The 20580-nt window shown below is 39.8% G+C and overlaps 2 protein-coding genes across 7 annotated transcripts; one reads left to right on the top strand and one right to left on the bottom strand.

The window, feature by feature from the left end:
* Nucleotides 1–246: 246 nt before the first annotated feature.
* On the bottom strand, nucleotides 247–19648 carry crybgx (crystallin beta gamma X). Of its 2 annotated transcripts, none has more exons than XM_044202732.1 (6): nucleotides 19517–19648; nucleotides 4595–4643; nucleotides 4330–4451; nucleotides 3053–3188; nucleotides 1671–1810; nucleotides 247–486 (listed from the first exon to the last, which is right to left on the bottom strand). In XM_044202732.1, exons 1-6 carry the CDS (start codon nucleotides 19522–19524, stop codon nucleotides 354–356), a joined length of 588 nt encoding a protein of 195 aa, XP_044058667.1. In that variant the 5' UTR covers nucleotides 19525–19648; the 3' UTR covers nucleotides 247–353. The 2 variants fall into 2 exon arrangements, with proteins under 2 accessions (XP_044058667.1, XP_044058656.1); XM_044202721.1 differs by lacking the exon at nucleotides 19517–19648 and adding an exon at nucleotides 5120–5227.
* On the top strand, nucleotides 7587–20081 carry lctla (lactase-like a). Of its 5 annotated transcripts, XM_044202637.1 has the most exons (15): nucleotides 7587–7767; nucleotides 8379–8544; nucleotides 8658–8818; nucleotides 11166–11253; nucleotides 11721–11830; nucleotides 11923–12051; nucleotides 12150–12245; nucleotides 13260–13314; nucleotides 13429–13590; nucleotides 15304–15578; nucleotides 16499–16625; nucleotides 16822–17021; nucleotides 17102–17165; nucleotides 17908–17981; nucleotides 19538–19670. In XM_044202637.1, the coding sequence occupies exons 2-14, from the start codon at nucleotides 8418–8420 to the stop codon at nucleotides 17979–17981; spliced, it is 1668 nt and encodes a 555-aa protein (XP_044058572.1). In that variant the 5' UTR covers nucleotides 7587–7767; nucleotides 8379–8417; the 3' UTR covers nucleotides 19538–19670. The 5 variants fall into 5 exon arrangements, with proteins under 5 accessions (XP_044058572.1, XP_044058557.1, XP_044058564.1 ...); XM_044202622.1 differs by lacking the exon at nucleotides 17908–17981 and having other exon boundaries at nucleotides 7589–7767; nucleotides 19538–20081; XM_044202629.1 differs by lacking the exons at nucleotides 7587–7767; nucleotides 17908–17981 and adding an exon at nucleotides 7778–8186 and having other exon boundaries at nucleotides 19538–20081.
* The last annotated feature ends 499 nt before the right edge of the window (nucleotides 20082–20580 follow it).

The raw sequence follows: 20580 nt of genomic DNA on the forward strand, positions 1-20580 counted from the left end.
AGTTGGCATTGTCGGTTACTATCATTCTGCGGCCTAATGTCGTAACTTCTGGATTTGACTGCACCAGCTGTTCATAAATCACCACATTGTATTTAGTAACCACTAAGTACTTGTTTGTGTTGTGTGCTAATGCTGCCCTGTTTTGATTTACTGATGCATCGCCACTTATTACAAAGCTACCTGGTATATTAAACATTTCACAGACCAAAACTAATCAAACTCCAAACAGGAAAACAAATACAAATGTTTGTCTTTTTACAATTTATTACTAAAATAAGCTGTATGTAAAGCTGACAGGTTTCATGTGTTCGTTGGGAAGTCCTGTTGGCAGGACTCTGCAGATCAGGTGGTGTTTAGTTGAAGCGGACTCGGCGCATGGAGCCCACAGTGTTGCTCTGGCTGCCCCAGTCAGAGAAGTTGTTGTAATCACGCTTCTCCAGGACGTAATGAGGCCCTCTGTAGTTCGGCTCCTGATACACCACCCACCTTCTCACACACAACACACAGGGAGGGGGGTTAGATCAGCGACCTGTAATCTGCAAACAGATTTTAAATGCATTAAAATTGAAGAGTTTGAAGTTAAATTTCCAAAGGCTGCAGTTGCTTGATCAGAGTGGTGTCTGCTCTGATGAATCCTAAATGTTTGGTGTAACATTCATTTACCAAGAAAACACTTTTGTGCAATAGAGAAAAATACAGTTGGTTATAAAGTTATTCAGCTTTTACTGAATATGTAGTCTTGAGACTTTAGTCGAACTTCGGTCACAAAAATGCTAAACGTTCTCTGGTTCCAGCTTCTGAAATATGAGGATCTGCTGCCTTCTCTGCATGTATGATGGTCTGAAATATCTTTTTAGGCTGGACAAAAGACATTTTAAAAACATCCCTTTTGGCTCTGGCAAGTAGCGATGGGCATTTTTACTAGTATTTGACATTTTAGAGACTGAACAATTGAGAAAATAATTGGCAGATTAATTGATAATAAAAAATAATCATTAGCTGCAGCCCTACATCTCAGTGTGAAGTTTTGACCTGGTAAAATCCTGGAACAATAAAAAAAAAAAAAAATGAGAAGAAATAATAAGCAGACAGACAGGCTTTGGATATTTAGTTAATGGGACTATGCATTCAAAGTACTTTAAAAAAAGTCAAATGCTGTCATTTGTCAGCTGTAAGATTTAAACCTGACTTTCAGTTTGATTTGACTTTGGAAACGGCAGCTGAGAAAACATTTAGTAGCTGTTTGGAGCTTTTGGTCATATCTCAGAGTTACGCTATACTACACTGCCAGTCGAGAATAAACTTTGAGCCTTAGCTTTTAAGTTAATTAAGACAAGAAGTCCTTAAAGTGCTCAATTTAAAAAAAAAAAAAAAAAAAAAAAAAAAAAAGGACATTTGAACATCAATTCAATGACAACTGGGCAAACTGCATCTTCTGAGGAAGATCATGTGATATCAAAAACTTGTTTTCTCATTATTGTTTATGAAGTCTTGAGCCTTTCCTCAGACTTACCCCAAAAGATTTAAAAACTGTTCTCGCCTGCCGGGAACTTACTGTGTGCTGCATTTTAGGACACCAGAGTCTATACGCCTGATCGATACCGTATCGACACTCTCTCAGGGATCTATTAACAGAGAACGAGAGAGAACAGGCGAGATGTTGCACTTACGCTCCTCCGAGCACGCGGATGGAGGCGACTCTGTTGAGGCTGTAACGGCTCATCAGGTTGGGGATGTCATCCTGGATCTCCATCTTCTTACCGGAGAAGCTGCCTCGCTCAAACAGCTGAGCTCTGGCAGGGTTGTTGTCCTGAAAATAACACAAATATACAGAAAAACTGCTAGTGTGAGAGTGTTGGTGGGTGAATGTGTTTCTGAATAATTTCACCCTGTGTTATGATTATTGGCCATCAGGTCCTGTGGAGCTGTAGAACAGCTGTCTGGTGATATTCTACTAATTTTAAGCCATAAACATCTAACTTGGAATATTTTCACATCAAACCCTATTAATTATTCCCTTGGAGTCTAAGATAATTGTGCAATTTGACTTTATATTGTTTACCATATAAAATAGGTTTGATCTCTAATGCATGGGAATTTCTTCGAGCACAAATACAGCTATAAGTCCAGTTTATTATTTTCCCTCAGTGCACAGCTCTGTGTTGCCTGGACATTTAAAAACTTTACTATCTGCACTTTGACAGATGTTTGTGTCAAGCAAACCAAATGCTGTAACACTTCATAATACAGCCCACAAATTAAACATTTTGTACATGCAGGGTGCCAATGGAATACTTACTGGGCGCCTATAGGTACAGGGACAGAGGTACAGGGAATATGGGGGTAACACATTTGCATTTAGGGGGAACCTAGAACGAAATTACTGCCCCCACTATATATGTGGCACTTTCACTCATCAGATGGATCCGACATTGGATGCTAAAACTACATTACTGTTCCCCAGTATTCTCTTGTTATTTTAAAAGCATAAACATGACTATAATAGCTATAATTATAAAGGCACACCCATGTTTTTCTCCCCAGCAACAACACTAATGTAAAAAATCTATTTTAAAACAAAGAAATTGTTTTGTAAATATATCACAATTTTAAAATAACCTAACCTTGTAACTATTGAATAGATATTCAGGAATTACATAGTTTTTATTTCCTTTTTCTAACATACACTGTAGGTACCCAACACATGTTTTATGGATACCATGCACATGTACTAAACAACTACACTGTAATTTGCTGGCTGTAAAAGCGTTAACCAAAAACGTACCTATTTTTTCCTGTAAAACGTCAGATTTAACCACAGTTTCTACCTGGTTTGTAGATGTAAAGTTTAGTTTTTATATGCTTTGAGCTTTGATTAAATCATGAAAATAAGAGAAATAGCTGTTACTGATGCAGCAGCTGTGACTTCAGAGGGTTAATCAGAGAACTACAGTATTCACACAGTCAGTCCAGGTCTCTAGAGTGATTCATCACCACCTGTAACGGCTCTATGTACTGTAATGTGTGTGTTTTTGCCAGCTTCATGTGTCACCTGTTTGACAGCGCGGACAGAGGAGACGTGGTCCACCTGAGCGCACCACTTGTCGTAGCAGTTGTACTCTCCCCGTTCGGACATGTCCCACAGGTACTGACGGCCCCGGAAGTTCTCGTGCTCGTAACCGATCCATCTTTACAAAAGCCGAGAAGAAGAGGAGAGAGAAGAGTCAAAGACAGATGCACACAGCAGCAGGAGAAAAAAAAAACATCCTAGCAGAAAAATGTGCCAGTGCTGAACAATCTTGTATCTGACCCTGCTGACCTCAAGTCAGGATTTCCAGATCTGGCTACTGAGGTTTTGTTGATCTGTCTTCAAGCAGAATTAAATATAAATGGAATTCCATGAAGTTTGGTGAAGAAGAAGAAATTGCAGTGATTCGAAATTTGAATTTCCACAATTCGACAATTATAACTGTCCAAAATATGACTCCAAACCCCGCACTGATTTGAGGAGCTGTATTAGAAAAGTGTTTTAAACATCAAGGTTACATATGACTTGTTTCAACAGCATTTCAGTGACTGTATTTTGTTGTGAACCAGGTCCTAACGACATGTTGAAATAGTCACTGAAATGCGGTTGAAACAGTGGTTATATGTATCCTAGACATTTAAAAAACTTGCAAGTTTGTGTGTATTATTTTAGATATTAAGTGTCATTTTGTGACGTTTGTGTTTTCTATGCAGCAATTCCTTTAATCCAAGACCATTTTCTCTTTCAGGAGATAATAAAAACAACCTTGAACCTTGTAAATGTAGTGCAATTTTAACTTTGACGTCTAGACATAGTTTCACCTGCAATTTACCTGACCAAATACTGGGTTTGAATTCATTTCCTAACTAAGTCTCATTGTAGAAATCCCAGTTCACTATGTTTTCTTGGCCCAAGGCTCATCTGTACACCAAACTTCATGGAAATTTGTTTATATTTAATTCTGCTCAAAGACAGATGAACAAAACCTCCTAGTTGGATGCAATGACAGGGTTCACATGTAGACTCCCGTCTGGACCACTGGGTTTTAGGTGTCTGGTTTAATTAACTACATGTACTTTTACACATTTGGAGTTCCCTTCTGTAAACGGTGAAAAAACTGTGATGAAAAACCCCCCAATATTTTATGTTTTATTTAATATTATTGAAGTCCACTGAAAGGTCATGTGAAGGCTACAGATACTTGGCTGTTAACTTCATCTACTTTTTTTTCTTGTCTCTTTTGGACACCAGCGTGTGTTGCAGTGACCTGTCGTCGACTTTAGGCGGTGGTGTAGACTTACGCTCCGCTCTCCACCTGCACAGAGTTACATCTCTCTGGGAAGTTCTTGTCACTGAGCCTGGTGCAGTCAGAACTCAGGTCCAGCCGTCGGCCGGCGAAGTTCCGCTGCTCGAAAAGGGTCACCTGAGGGCCGACATACCACAGGAAAAATGATTAAGTATGTTAATATACAGTCAGTACCATAGAGTAGATATAAAACAAGTAACAAGGGACCTTATCTGTTCAAAAAATATGCTGCTTTAACGAAGCGACTCCACTTGACTCACCCTCCCACTGGACCCGTAGAAGGCACGTTGGAGCACAGACCCCAGCTTGCTGTAGATGTAGAAGCATTTTTAATGAATAACTAAACCTCAAACACACCACGCAATAATTAAAATCACAATCACAGAGAAACTTTGGAAGCAAATTATGGTGTGCAGAAGTGAAACTGAAGACCTGAGCCACTGAAAATGTCATTACTTGTGTCATTTTGGTCAACAAACATTGTAGTTTTCATTTCTACTCCAAGCTGTTACAGATTATGACTCGTACTGATTTAGAAAAGTATTGTCGTGCTTCAGTCTTTTGAATTTAAACCATCAACTTGCACCTGAAATGTACAGTTTGTGTGCGTGTCTCCTACAACGACCATCACTCTTCAGGTGATTTTGGGAAACTGGTGTTGGAGGCGTCACAGAGAGCAGAGCATGAGAACCAGCGGGAGGTGGGACGTGGAGCCCACCTCGACACCTCAGACCAGGGGGTCTGACTCTGTGGGCCCCGGCCGGTGCACGGTGCTCTCAACATACCTGGTTTGTTGGGCTAATCCTGGGACCTTAGTAAAGATGTTCATGTCAGCTCTGCGAGGCAACAAGAAAGCCCCTTAAATACAGCAAGTTGAGGTGAGCCGACAGGTACTGGAAAGCTCAGAGTGGTTCTGCAACAGTCGTCAGGGCCCTGGACGCCATTGATATGCTAAACGCACAACCATGCTCATGTTGTCTTCTCTGTCCACACATACACAGCAGCAGCTGCGAACACTGCAACCGCATGCAGAGCACAAAAAAAAGACATACACGCAGAGCATTTGAAATAGATGTGTACATGCGGATATACAAACACAACAAGCAGAGAGAACAGAGCTTCTGCAGGCACACACAAACTGCACACTGACATGTAAATGTGAGAGTGCAGTGCCAACAGTTTCGGCTTTGAACAATTCAGCATTTTTTTTTACAACAGTGCTCTGTAAACAATGCACCTTATGATAATGGTTATATTCATGCTTTATGCAGGGCCAGCTCCAGCTCACTGTATTCACTGAAGAGGTCACGACCCTGAGGGGGCTGTCAGTGAGCCTCTGTGAACCTGAATATACAGATTAGACTTTACTATTCTGACAGTTCCACTGCTGCACATTGGTGTAACTGGCAACCAACACCTGATGGTTCAGCCGTCTGGTTTACATTTAAATCTGATGCGATGTGATGTAGACATCATTTACATATCTGACATATAGTTTCATTAAATATTCTTTAAGAGTCGAGTCAAGCCAAGTCCATTTTGTTTATACAGCCCAAAATCACAAAGTTTTACAATCTGCACAATAAATGACGCACTTAGACCTCAGTTTGGAGTTGGAAAAGAGAGCTGCAGAGGATGAACTCTGGTATCCAGGGTGGTATCCAGGGAGTACAGAGTAGATATCAGCAGTACAGTATTAATAAAAATTAAAAATAAAGAACAAAGGTGTAATAAAATAAGTAAGATAGGCAAAAGCTATGGTAGAGGTGTCTATTGGATTACAAATAAGTTTTCAAATAAAAAGTTCAACAATGTTAGCATGTCTGTGGGGCTGTTAAAGTGAAGCGAGCTTGTTAAATCACTTGTTTTGTTTCCTTTGCCTTCATCTACTGCTATGTAATTTCTATTATAATCTCTTAATTAAATTATATTATGCTGCGAGCTACTCAAGTGATCACAGACTTAGATAGACTAGGACCACATACCATTGATGGTGTATCTGTTGAGATAGTTAAGCACACACTCTGGTCTGATAAAGGGCACAATGGAGGATTTTTTCTTAGATGCTTTAAGAAATTTGGTTTGTCTACCAAAACCTTTGTATCTGTGTGTGTGTGTGTGTGTGAGAAAGTGTGCTTCAGGAGGTTTGATAGTGCAGTTTGGTAACCTGTCTGTCTATGTTTGCCTGAAGGAGGGACTCAACAAAAATCTTAAGTAGGCCTCCAATCAGCCACACCTGGATGAGCTATACAGTATGATGTCAGGTGCAGGAAAAGAGCACAAGCCATTATCAGTGATAACACTCACCCGCGATATCGTAGCATCGAGGCACACGCCACTCGTTTTAATGACAGCTTTTATCCTCAGGCAGTAAGATTTTATTTTAATTATTGATTTATTTAACAGGGACAGTGCACATTAATAAACACTGCTGTTAATGCGTTTTTCACTGTATGGAAATGCACTCATTCCTAATATTATATATATATTATTGGCCTTATGTTAAGTGTTTCCACTTACACAGAATTCAGTGTACATTGTTGTTTTTTTCCATTGTAAATGAATGTGTAATTATATGCACATCACATGTATGTAGGTGCAGGCACTGACTCCAAACCACAAATTTAGTGTGGAGGCAATATTTTATTCATCAATATTGATTTTTTATGAAAATTTAGTCCAACAAAATCTTATTTTGTCCACTCTTGGGGACAAAATTACAGAAACAGTTTCCAATGTAACGCAAACTTAACTACATACTAAACTCCTCTCTGACAAAATCTACATTTGAAACTTCACATGTGTGGTGTATGTTTGCAGGGCTGTTGTACTGGATGATGTAACACCGTACAGATGTTTCTGTTATTGCGTCCACCCCCATGCATGTGAAGGCTGCCACTTTGCTTGACACAAATACAGGATGATAAGACTGAGAATAAATTGCAAAGACTGATGCACTTGTTTCTAGAACGGTTCATCTTTTGATTTCTACTTGTCTTTTACTGTTAACTAGACACATGAGTGCGCCTTCAGTGACAATCATTTCTGTTGTGTTTTACAGCTAAATACAGTGTAAAGGCATGAAAATGTTATGAGACCAAGCTGCACATGCATCAGGCTCGCTACCATTAACTTTGCTTACAGTGTCAAAAGCCCCCCTTTTTCCAAAAGATCTGTTTGCCCCAGCAAATTTACGCTCACACTTCACTGACTTCAAATGGAGCGGTATTCAGTGTGTGTGGACGGGGTTTGCTGTATGTGGGCTGATGAATAGCAGAAAATGTCCTGGATGCTTCACTCTGTTTTGTTTTTGTGACACTGGCAGTGAACCTGCCCGTGACACTGGGGAGCATTAACCGGGTCCAGAAGCTTGGGGACGTTTCTTGCATTTTGGAGCAGTTTCCAGCAGAGACAAATGCAGGACGTGCAGCAGGTCAGACGTCTATATGTGGTTCTGAGTGAGGCGGCTGGGGCTGAGACAGACACCGAGACAGATGTAGGCAGAGAAACAGCACAGGCTTTGGCAGGAGGACAACAGGCAACTTTACATTTTTTACCCACTTTTAGTTTTTTAAACTTGGTTATCTTTTGCACCACTGAAGATATACAACAGCTTGAAATGTCGCTCATCCTGACTGTGCTGGACAAGCTGGCTTACTTTCTGTCTCTGGTAGCGTTTTGTGTCAGTGTGTCTTACAGCTGGCTGAAATGAAACTAGATTCTTCCTTTATATCCACGAGGTCTGATAATGACTGGATGTTTTTTCAGTGGATATTTAACAAATGATCCTGAGGTTTGGGGTTTGAGTTAGGATGGTTTTACTCAAAACCTGTGGACACCTGACGCCTTTGCGTGAGTTTCTGAACCTTGGTTTTACTTTAGCATATCTGTATACTCTGTGATCTGTCCTCCGCTTATCTAGCTCAGGGTAGACTAACAGGAGATGTAGCCTTGTAGCTGTTTTGACAGGTTTTGGATGCCTGCATATTAACATTAGCATATCTGTGAAATCAGAGTTCAAACTGGGTAATCATTGTCCTTTAGGTGTAACTGAAGACAGTGAGCTCCTTGACAAAGATCACAATGCTGCAGCGCTGCATCCTGAGGCCGTACCATGTGCTTGCACTGGTGCTGTGTGTGTCAGCCAGCGAGGACTTTGACTGGACGAAGAACGAAAGAACGTCTTTCTACTACGGCACTTTCCCAACTGGTATGACGCACGATTAAACACAAAATAGTCCACCAACTGCCAAAGTCATTACCAAAGTAAACACTGTAATGATCCGCAGAGCGTTGACATTTATCGTTTGCTTTGTTTTCCAGGTTTCTCCTGGGGAGCTGGCAGCTCTGCCTATCAGACTGAAGGAGCTTGGAACGTAGATGGAAAAGGAATGAGCATCTGGGATGCATTTGCCCACAAAAAGGGGAAAATATTCTTAAATGACACGGGAGACTCCTCGTGTGAGGGCTACTACAAATTCAAGGTGACACGCAGAAGAAAATGTAGTACTTCTCCAGAAAAGAAGAGACTGATAAAGTCTTGAAATGAATGTTACACCCAAAGACATTATTTACTAGGTTAAGTTAAATGAAGTTTTAAAGTTATATCTGTTTGTGTCATAGTAAATTTGTTGAAATCTTAAACATTCATTTTTACCTTATTTCAAATTTAGTAACTTTAGTGTCAGAATAATCGTCCTTTTCCACACTGACAGTATATTCTGTATTACCTCATTACAGCGCTTCATTGAAGCTATATGATGTTTACACTGAGTGAGACATTCGAATCCAATATTCAAACATTCAAATCCATGTTTTTTATGGCTACACCGTTCAAATGGAAATATTCTAGATGTCTTGTGCATCTTTTTAAAGACATTTACCCATATTTGGTATCTTTGCAAACTTTGGGATCTCCACTTGAATTTAAAGGTACAATATTTTGGGAAATACGCTTATTCTCTTTCTTACTGAGAGTTAGTTGAGGAGATTGATACCACTCTCATGTTTGTACGGTACATATTAAGCTATAGCCAGGAAATGCTTAGCTTAGCTTTAGCATAAAGACTGGAAACAGGGGGAAATAGCTAGTCTAGACTGTCTAAAAGTAAAAAAAATCTGACTTCAGAAGCTTGTAAGCCAGCTAAAACAAACGAGACATGATGTGTTAATTAGTAAACTTTAGGAGGTGCTGGTAGGCATATTTTTTCACCTTTGAAAAGAGCCAGGCTAGCTGTTTCCCCGTTTCCAGTGTTTATGCTAAGCTAAGCTAATCACCTCCTGGCTCCAGAGTGGTGTCGAAGTTCTCATCTAACTCTTGGCAAGAAAGCCAACAAGCATATTTCTCAAAATGTCGAACTATTCCCTAAAGAGGCCATATTATGCCTTTTCGGGTTTTCCCTGTCCTTTTTCGTGTTGCATAGCATTTTTTTGTGCATGTAAAAGGTCTGAAAAGTCACAAAGCCCACAGTCCGTGCCAAAGGGAGGTCTTCTCTCCCACAGAAAACACCATGGAAAACACCGCCTGACACGCCTTGCACACATTTGCATAATACACGCCTAGTGGCTAGTTTGGCACGCCCTCAAACTCTGTGCTCTGAGCGCCCCCAAGAACAGGGACCCGCCCAAGAACAGGGACCCACCCATCCACCCGCTCAGTTTGTTATTTGACTGATCTGTTCATAGCGCTAAAAGTAAGTGTGGAGATAGGTCTGGCTATGCGAGACTACTCTGCTCAGGACTACTGTTCAAGTTTTTGGAGATTGTTCTCGTAGAAAGTGCTTTTTCGGTTGTGAAGGAAAGTTAGTTAGTTTCTTGATCAGGTCAGGTCAGGTAGGCTTTACTTGTTGCTAAAGTAACCGCTAACTACTGCTAACCATAGCTACCGTTAGTTCTGTTAGCCATACAGCTAGCGCTGTTAGCTAGTTGACTTTGCCCAGACTGGGAGCTAAGAGCCCGGGCCTGTAAACCTCCGAGCTCCCGGCGGTCCAAAGCTCCTGTGCTAGCGGTGTGAGCACCAACACTGACTGGGGGCTCCGAGCTCCCAGTCCGGGCAGTCAGCTAAGCTGAAATGACCGCTAGCTGCATGGCTAACTGAGCTAATGGCAGCTACAATAACAGCTGTTAGCAGTTACTTTAAAGCTATCTGTCCATGAGGAAACTCCGTAAATCACTGAGAGTTGAGGCAGAGCAGCCAAAGGACATCAGAGGGAAAACCAGAAAATATTTTCTACATAAAATATGATCCAATTTCACCAAAATCAGTGAATAAAGTTATAAAAGTTGTGTGTTTTTGTACAGCAACCAGTGAGTGGCTTAAAGAGACAGGAGCTAAAACGGCTTGTTTCAGACAGAGGATGAAGCGAGGGGCTGCATAACGGGCCAGTATAAGATAAATAAGGATTTTTTGTAAACTGTGAATCATGCAAAGCTACTCTAGTGGAATCCCAGAATAAAAATATAGAGCTGGAAATGAGCATAACAGGTCCCCTTTAAAATAAAGTTCTGTGGTGCGAACCGCGTTTGGCTGCAGAGCATGAGATTGTACTGACTGCCCTCCCTGAAGGTTCTTGGAGTTTAAGAGGATAACGGTAAAAATCCAAACACATAAACTGGTATTTCTAATCAGTTGGTTCCGGGTAAAAAGCTGACTTGTCCGTTTAATTACATGAACATCTGTTAATGAGAGTTACAGCTTACAGACTGGCAGCAAAGCAAACCAACAGATTTAAAACCTCAGCTGAAGATGCACTGATCTTTTCTGTTTTGTCTTTACCTTCAGCTGGAACGATGCAGTGATTTTCAAAATGTCGTCTGCTGTTTTTTTTGCAGGATGACATTACATTGATGAAGGACATGAAGTTGAATCATTATCGTTTCTCCATCTCCTGGCCAAGGATTTTACCAAGCGGACTGAAAAGTAACCACATGCCGGACCTATTTTTTTATTTTTTTTTATTCAATTTTTTCAGTTTTTCACTGTAGTGGAATGTCATTCTTTACCATATTTTATAAATTTTATTATTTACTATTTTTATTATTTTTATTTGGTGGTTATTGAAATCAGTGCTGAAATTGATTAAGTGAAGTCAATCTGTGTCAATCACCAGAAAATTAGCCAACATTAATTTTCATTTGCTGCTTCCAGCTTTTTAAATGTGAGGATTTGCTGCTTTTCTCTGTTCTATATCGCTGTTTATAAAATATTTTTGGGTTTTGGTCTGTTGGTCAGACAAAACACGCAAGAAATTGTGATGGGCATTTTTCTTTTTACATTTTAAAAGACCAAATAAATAAAAATTAGATGAAGCCCTGATTGTAATAATGTTATATTTCATGATAGTGAATATTGCTATTAATTCCATCATTCACTGGCAACTCTTTCAGGTGAACAAATCAACGAGAAAGGAATAAAATATTACGATGACCTGATCAACATGCTGCTGGACAATAAGATCACACCCATTGTTACTTTGTACCACTGGGATTTACCTCAGGTGAGCACTAAACTCGCTAAACCTTTTGTTTCGAATTTCCATTTACAGATTGGAAGCTGCAGTGTGGATACTGATTCGGTTTTACTCCCCAGGTCTTACAGGAGAAGTACGGCGGCTGGCAGAACGTCAGCATGGTGAACTACTTCAACGACTTTGCCAACTTGTGCTTTGAAAGATTTGGAAACAGAGTGAAGTACTGGATCACTTTCAACAATCCGTGGGTATGTCAGGTTGAAGAGAAACGGCTGCATCCACCGTCTTGTGTGAACAGATGTAGTGTTTGACTTGGATACCAGAGAGTGTTGTCTTGTGTTTTCAGTCCATTGCTGTGGAGGGATACGAAACAGGGGAACATGCACCCGGACTGAAGCTGAAGGGAACAGGAGCTTACAAAGCTGCCCACCACATCATCAAGGTAAGACTCACGAGATGACAGTTTGTCTCCAGGTTGGTGTTGTTCTGTCTGAGCCGAGCCACACGGGCCCCCAAACGTCCCCGTTTCACTGCATGTCCATTGATCCGGGTAATATTATTAGTATAGGGACCATGTGTCAAAATCTAGTTTAGTTTAGCTTTTTCATTTAAACAAAACAATCTCACCACAAGGTCCATTCAGTAGCTGTTCTGGCGCTTTCGATTATATCACACGATCTTCCTCAGCAGATACCACAATCATTCATCAAACGAAGGTGCCAACATTTATTGCTCCATCTTTTTAAATGTAAGGATTTTCTGCTTTACATCAGTGTAAATTGAATATTTTTGGGTTTTGGACTGTTGGTTGAACAAAACAAGAAATTTTAAGAGGGCTTGTGATGAGCATTTCTCAGCAGTTAATCTTTCAACTGGCAACTGGCAGATATCAAGATTAGATTTTAGATTTTATTTCGAACATGTAACCAATAATAAGTAAGAAAACAATAATAACCAACAGTAAACATATACAACAAATTCTCAATAAACAAAATAAATATTAAGGAGTAGGAAGAAGTACACTTATATGGTCCTACCCCATTTCTGTATCTTAAATAATGAACTTAGTGTTTATCACGTATAACTTAAATATATGATGACCTGATTAACATGAACTTGGAGGTGACAGAGTCAACCATGTCTCCTCGTCTTTATGTTTATACACTACATTTACATTTTGTCCAATGTGACAAATGAGGTGCAGTCCAAGCCACAGCAGATCGAGGAGAAGCCTTTGAGAATAAGTGCCTCGACACTCAGTTCATGTCCCACCTGACACAAGTGCCAAGGCTGCAGGTGCATGAAGCGCCTAGGAAACGACAAATTTATTTATTTATTTTAGAGTCACCTTTGACATTTTTGTAGTTGTGATTTGATGTCTTTCTTCTAATAATGTCAACTAAGCTAAAGTAAAAAAAAAAAACAAGGTGACACTTCCTTTCTGTCTTTGAAACAGGCTCATGCCAAAGTTTGGCACACGTACGACATGCAGTGGCGAAGCAAACAAAAAGGTAAAAAGAAAAACCGATGTCACAATTTTGTTTTCATTTTGCTAGTTTTTGTAATTGAAGTCAAAGCTACATTTCCGCCATGCTGGACAGTTAAGTTGCTGTGTGTGTGTCCAGGCCTGGTTGGGATCTCGCTAACGGCTGACTGGGGGGAACCGGTGGACATCACCAACCAGAGGGACATTGAAGCAGCAGAGAGATACATCCAGTTCTACATGGGATGGTTTGCTACTCCCATCTTCAATGGAGACTACCCCCAGGTTATGAAAGACTATATCGGTACGTCATGGTCAGATGCAACTGTTTATATGATATGAAAAATGTGAGATCGTCGAACGGCGTCTGAAAATCCCTCCCCTAGCACCGTTCCCGCGTGGACTCCGGGGGCTGTGTCCACAGTGTTTTTTTTTTACATTTCCATATTTGGCAGACGCTTTTGTTCAAAGTAAAATGAGGTACACTAAAAGCCACAGTAGATCAAGGAGAAGCCTTTGAGAATAAGTGCTTCAACATTTAGTTCCACCTGACACAAGTGCCACATAAGTGCAAATGACAATTTAAAAAAAAAAACTATTTGAGAAAAAGCTAGAGAACGATCAAGGGATTGAGAGCGAGAGAGAGCGAGAGGTCGGTCTTCAAGTGATTTTGGTAGACAGAAAGGGATTCTGCCGTCTGAACCGAGTTTGGCAATTCGTTCCACCACCACGGGATCTGACGTGAGAAGAGTTTGGATTGAGATTTCCTGCCTCGCAGTGACAGTAGGACTAGCCGTCGTTGCAGATTGTAGTGAATGAGAACTGAATAAAACTGAATCAGTTTGGGTGAGGTTAGAATTAAGGTTTCAGTCACAGCTAGATAAGAAAAACTAATGAGTTAGGAGTTAGGAATTGAGAATCCACCCATTCGCCCTGGTTATGAAGGGTCAGAGAGCACAATATACAGTATGTGTTTATTTACATGCATGCATTTCCACAATCACAAATTTTTCTTTGTGAGCTCGAGAAAACAGCTTGTGTTGTTAATTTGCGGTCAATTATTTTGTGACAATTACTGCAACGTTCTTGCACACCAGAAAGTCTTACGGACAGCCGTGTCACATCAGAAACTGTGAAAGAACCAAATTCATAGAGCTATGTGAAGATGAAGGTCTGAGGACTGAAACGTTGTTAACAAAACTAGATTCAACTTTATTGTCATCACACGTGTGCAAGTACAAGGCAACGAAATGCAGTTTAGGTCGAACCACAAGTGCAATAAGCAAGTGCAGGATATCAAGTGTGTGCATAAATGCACTATTAGATAGAGCAGTATTATGTAAATAATAAATAATAAAAAGTGGTGCAATGGACATTATATACAGATGGCATTACTATAAACAGAAGTATACTGATGGATCTGTACAATAATGAACTGGACTGGGCAGAACAGTAATGCAGTGAATATAAAGTAGTGCAATTTATGGAAATTGCACTATAAGAAGAAACTGCATGATATAAGAAGCATGAATACTGTTTACAGTTTAATGGTGCATACAGATGGCAGACTCCGTCATACAATCCTGTATGTACATGCCACGAGGCAGCGCACACCGCTGCAAACACCATTTATTCATTTTCATTTAAAACAGTAAGTGACATTGTGTTGGTTTATATTAGTGGTTTTCTTACCTGCAGGTTTATCAAGATAAATCTGAAGGGGCTCTAATCTAAGTCAAAATAAAGCAGAAAAAAAACATAACTAACATAACTAATCTGTGCTTTTTGTTGTCATATGAATTACTGGATAATTTTACTTCTTTAAACAAAATAGAGGGGGGAAAAATCCCTCTTTGTTCGACCAGGTCATAACGAGGGGTCACAAAAAAAAAGGTTGGAAACCACTGCATTATGGGTATGAAAAATCCACTATGTCACAGCTGCCGTCTTTATGCACCTTTATGCGTCTGCTGACATGTTAGTTTCATTATGAAACGCATTGAACTTTCACCTTTAGGCAGGAAGAGCGGCCAGCAGGGCCTGGGAGCGTCACGGCTGCCCGTCTTCTCGCCTCAGGAGAAGAGTTACATCAAGGGAACCTGTGACTTCCTGGGCCTCGGCCATTTCACTACTCGCTACGTCACCCTGAAGAATTACCCTTCAGGCCTCGGAGACAACTACTTTGCAGATCGTGACCTTGCTGAGCTGGTTGACCCGAAGTGGCCCGATCCCGGCTCTGAATGGCTCTATTCTGTTCCTTGGGGCTTCCGACGCTTGTTGAACTTTGTCAAGGTTTGTCACGACAGAAATCTGAATAAAATCCAGATATCCAGCTGTGTAAGATCTATCGAAAATATAGAATTCAACTTTTTAGGTTTCTGTTGGGAAAACTGGGCTTTTGTACTACAATTAAAACTAATACAACAAGCACAAATTACAATAAAAATGGCATATAAGTGATGCAAGCTGGGCTCTCACAGCCATCCAAAATCAACTGATACAAAGAATGCAGAGCCAAATAAAACAGGGGCTTCAAAGCTTTTAAAAAAGCAATCGATGGCTTTGAAAGTACTGGAAATTTACTGAAAGGAATAGTTTGATATTTTTGTAAACAAGCTTATTCGCTTAAAAGTTAGATGAGAAGATGGATACCACTCTCATGTCTGTACTTTAAGTATGGGGCTAGAGCCAGGAGGTGATTAGCTTAGCTTAGCATAAGGACTGGAAGCAGGGGGAAACAGCTAGCCTGGCTCGGTCTAAAGTTAAAAAAATAAACCTACCGGTTACCTACAAGTTATATCTTGTTTGTTTAATTACAACAATTACAAACAAATGTTAAAATGACAATTTGTGGTTTTAGAGGGAGTTTCATGGTGTAATTACTTGACAAACAGTTATCCATACATATTTTTGAACGCTGGAGAGAGCCAGGCTAGCTGTTTCCCCCTGCTTCCAGTCTTTATGCTAAGCTAAGCTAATCACCTACTGGCTCCAGCTCTGTAGACAAGAGAGGGATATCGGTCTTCTTATATAACTCTCGGCAAGAAAGCAGAGAACAAAATTAAGTTTATGATGTAAAAACAAATGCATTGAAGAAATGTCACATAAACACAAGTGATAACTTGTGTGATGCAGTTAAAAAGATAAGTTCATAATGATATGAACGTATGTATACCATCAAACCTTAATGTAATACGATGTGTGTCCAACAGACTCAGTATGGAAACCCCATGATATACGTGACAGAAAACGGTGTGTCAGAGAAAATGCTCTGCACTGACCTCTGTGATGACTGGAGAATGCAGTACTTCAAAGACTACATCAATGAAATGCTCAAAGGTGAAACAGCAACTCTACTGAACACAAAGATAACGTCACAAAGGAAAGATTTTACCGTCTGGTTCATATTTAAATCACTGAGCGTGTTTTTCATATTTTATTTTACGACTAATAAAGCTGCCACGTTCCTGAGATAAAATTACATGCGTTACCTTTTTGTTTTTTTGGTTTTGTCCCCGGTGCAACAACTCAACAGCGATTAAGGATGGAGCGAATGTGAAGGGTTACACAGCCTGGTCTTTCCTCGACAACTTTGAGTGGGATGAAGGCTACTCAGAGAGGTTCGGACTCTACTACGTGGACTTCAGGAACAAGAACAAACCACGCTACCCGAAGGCCTCTGTCCAGTTCTATAAACGTATCATCAGCTCTAATGGCTTCCCCAATCAGAGAGAGGTAAACTCTATCAATACGTTAAAAATCCCTCTGGAGCAGAATATGTTGTTTAACTGCGAGAGTTTCTTGGATCTTTACAGGTGGAAAGTTGGAAGAGGAAAGCCGTAGAGACTTGCTCCTCCAGTAACCAGCTCCTGGCTGCAGGTTAGTACAGGAAAGCATTAAAGGGACAGTTCACAAAATCAAAAATACATATTTTCCCTCTCACCTGTAGCGCTGTTTATCCGTCTAGATCGTTTTGGTGTGAGTTGCAGAGTTTTGGAGATATCGGCCGTAGAGATGTCTGCATTTTTTTAAAAATTTAATATAATGGGACTACATGGCGCTCGGCTCGTGGAGCTCAAAGCGCCAAAAAACTACATTTTGAAAAACTCAACAGCAACGTCTCTTTCCAGAAATCATGACCCGGTTACTGAAGATAATCCACAGATTTGTTGTGAGAGGTTTCATGTAGGAACTATCAGTAGAAAAAAAAAATAGTTCCTACATGAAACTGCTCGCAACAAATCTGTTCCATTATATTAAAAAAATCTTACGCCGATATCTCCAAAACTACAACTCACACCTAGATGGATAAACAGCGCTACAGGGAAGAGGAAACATATATTTTTGATTTTGGGGTGAACTGTCCCTTTAAAGTTCACTCAACCTTTATTTAAATCTTGAGGAATCATTTTCACTGATGTCGAGAGCACAAAACAGAATAAATACACACAAAAAATTAGTAACGAGAAAACAGACAGACAGACAGCAACAGAACACAGTTAAAAACTGTTGTAAAAAGAGTAGGCTGCGATAAGCTAGCTGGGCCCAAACAAAGGAAAATTCTGTCTCAAGCTTGTTATTCCGCTTTCTAACAGGGCTTTTCTTTGTTTTGCCCCTCCAGCTAGAAGAAAATCCCAGGGAAATCAGGAACATGCAGGAATGCAAAAGGCTTGGCCAGTGCATGATGAAGTTTAGGTACAAAAGTTTGCACGTTTCTGAGTGAGATCAACATTTATATGCTTATGCTTTATACTTCTACTCCACTTCATTTCAGAGGCAAATACTGCACATTTCTACATTTCACTGACAGCCATAGTTATTAGTCACTTTGCAGATTAAGATTTTACATTCAAAACATATGATGAGCGTAGAAAATATTACATTGTTTTAAAAAAATAAAATCGTTCAAAATGAGCTCCGTCTTGACCGGCGGCAGCATTAACATTTCTACAATAAGGGACATATTTCAAACGGTTTAAATTCCCATCACAAGTCTCACTTACTTGGTTTTCTGAAGCTTTCAGGCACATCTCATGACCTTCCTGAGCGGATGGAGTTTGCTCAGTTTTCATGGAGATGGTTTAGTTTTTAATCACTGACCTATTAATGCAATATCATCAATATATTGTCAAGAATATCGGGTAACAACGAGCCGTGACAACTGAGATGTGGCTGAAAGCAATAAGAACTTTTTGTCAAATAACAAATTCAAAGACTTAACGTGGGCTTGTTTTAGAAAGGCTGGCACGGCCTCTGAACTCCAGGGGCCCTGAAGACTCGTGTCGAGTGGTTTGTGGTAATTTAATAGCACCAATGAAGCACAACATCAACTGACATGTCTTTGTCTGTACTCTATTATTGCATAACTTCTCTTCTGTAGTGTGTGACAGTTGTTTAGCTAGTTATTAAAGGAAAAGGAAGGGTCTTCTTTAGGGTGGGTCCTGTATTTATTACCTGATCTCGAGGCCCTGTCTTAAAGAGATGTGTTGACTTTTAAGACCTTCATTATTTCAGGTTTGTCCATATATGTTACATATTCCCAAATTAATGTGTTTAATCAAATTACCACACAGCGAATCTGGGGCCAGGTAGTATTCCAGCATGGAAAAACTGTGAGTGACAGGGGGCGTTAATATTTGCCGGTTAGTTTGGCAACGGGGATTAGACATGATATCGGTTAGAAATAGCCATCAAAAAGCAAATTATTTGCATCTAATGTCATGTCATGTAAAGAAATCTTGACAAATATTTAATTCTAATATAAATAAACAGATCCTAGGAGGAAGAAACAACTTCCATTCATTTAAAAATAAAACTTTTTAAAGGCCTTATGTTGTTTCACAGACTGGTAAACGGTTCTCAAAGCCCAGCAGACAAAAATGTTTCGGCTTTATACAATCCAAACATATAAATACATGTTTTAAAACTTCAATAAATGCCTTATAATTTCAAATACTATTTATAAAAGCCTTTACATTTTGTTTTGACATATAACATAAGCAAGTATAAGTCGAACCTCTTTTTTGTCTAATGATACATAACTCTGAGTCCAAGGGACAAAATAATGAATTATTCAAAAGTCAAATACACTGAGAATTAACAGCAAATAAATTAAGAAATTAAAATTGTAATTAATCTATATGATGCGTTGCTTTTCGCGTTTGTTTTCGAGGTCCGTGGCAGCCCTTTCCAGTGGTCTGAAGCTGAGACATTTGCACACATTTACTTACATTTCCATTCATGTGTTTCAGATCCGCTGATAGGCCACATGGAGATGGTAACAGAGATTGTGGTTCCCACAGTGTGTACGCTCTGCATCCTCCTCAGCGCAATCTTCCTCATGTTCCTGCTGCGTGCACGCCTCTGAAAGCAAACACACACACAGTCACATCCTCTGTTTTCATCAAACCACACGTCAGTGGCCTTGAAGCTGAAGAAATGAATCTGAGAGTGACTTCAAAGCTGTGAGACTTCATCCTGTCCAGAGCATTTTGTTGATTTAACTGTCCCTGCTGTTCTGTTTTGAATAAACACTTTTTCAGATTGTCGCTATTGAGTCAAAACAGTACCTGTCACAACTCTGGAAGCATTCATTTAAGCTTGGTATATTACTTTTTTTAATTTGAATTTCTCAACAAACTGGTCTTGTGTGGTTTTTGGCGTAGCTAAGTTTTATAACTGCAGAGAGGAGATGGTTTATTGTCAACAAGTTTGTAAAATGGAGAAATAAGAGTGATGGAGATAAAGTGTTGTGCTCTCTGTGGAAATAAATTTTTAAGATTCAAATGGTACTAATTGCTGAGTGGGAAAATGTTTGCTTATTGATCCTGCCACAGAGGTGGAGTTATAAATTGCTGCAACAAGTCAGACAAACTTCACAGGAACACATTTCCTGTACAGCGTTGTACCCTTCAAATTAAAAGCCCTGGAACTGGAGAGGAATAATGAGAGAGGGAAATGAATATACTGAAAATGGCGGGTGTTGAGTACACAGTGTGATTATAGTTTATTGTAGTGAATCTTGTTTTAAATTTTTTAAAAGAAACTATTTTTGATGCCTCAACCAGTCAAACACACCTCAAAACAACTCAAAGGAACTTGTGCAGGGCCGTAGCCAGGATTTTAGAAATACTGAGATCACGAGGTCCAATAACCTCAAACGCAACCCCCACGCCCCCAACACTTGCCACCAAAAAGTACTATAGTATTTTTTCTTCACATTTTTATATAGTCATTGAAATGTTAAATGATATTTTCTGTAAATTGTATCTCCATTAAATGTGGTTTCAAAGCC

This window comes from Siniperca chuatsi, linkage group LG1 (genome assembly GCF_020085105.1).
Source record: "Siniperca chuatsi isolate FFG_IHB_CAS linkage group LG1, ASM2008510v1, whole genome shotgun sequence".
NCBI classification, from domain to species: Eukaryota; Metazoa; Chordata; class Actinopteri; order Centrarchiformes; family Sinipercidae; genus Siniperca; species Siniperca chuatsi.

What these genes read in the sequence shown, in the direction of transcription:
- crybgx (XM_044202721.1), bottom strand. Translation starts at nt 5,163, where the DNA reads ATGAACATCTTTACTAAGGTCCCAGGATTAGCCCAACAAACCAG. An exon ending in GGATTAGCCCAACAAACCAG is followed by an intron (nt 4,644 to 5,119) that starts GTATGTTGAGAG and finishes CTACATCTACAG; the next exon opens with CAAGCTGGGGTCTGTGCTCC. An exon ending in ATCCGCGTGCTCGGAGGAGC is followed by an intron (nt 487 to 1,670) that starts GTAAGTGCAACA and finishes GTGTGTGAGAAG; the next exon opens with GTGGGTGGTGTATCAGGAGC.
- lctla (XM_044202622.1), top strand. Translation starts at nt 8,418, where the DNA reads ATGCTGCAGCGCTGCATCCTGAGGCCGTACCATGTGCTTGCACTGGTG. An exon ending in CTACGGCACTTTCCCAACTG is followed by an intron (nt 8,545 to 8,657) that starts GTATGACGCACG and finishes TTTGTTTTCCAG; the next exon opens with GTTTCTCCTGGGGAGCTGGC. An exon ending in AGGGCTACTACAAATTCAAG is followed by an intron (nt 8,819 to 11,165) that starts GTGACACGCAGA and finishes TTTTTTTTGCAG; the next exon opens with GATGACATTACATTGATGAA.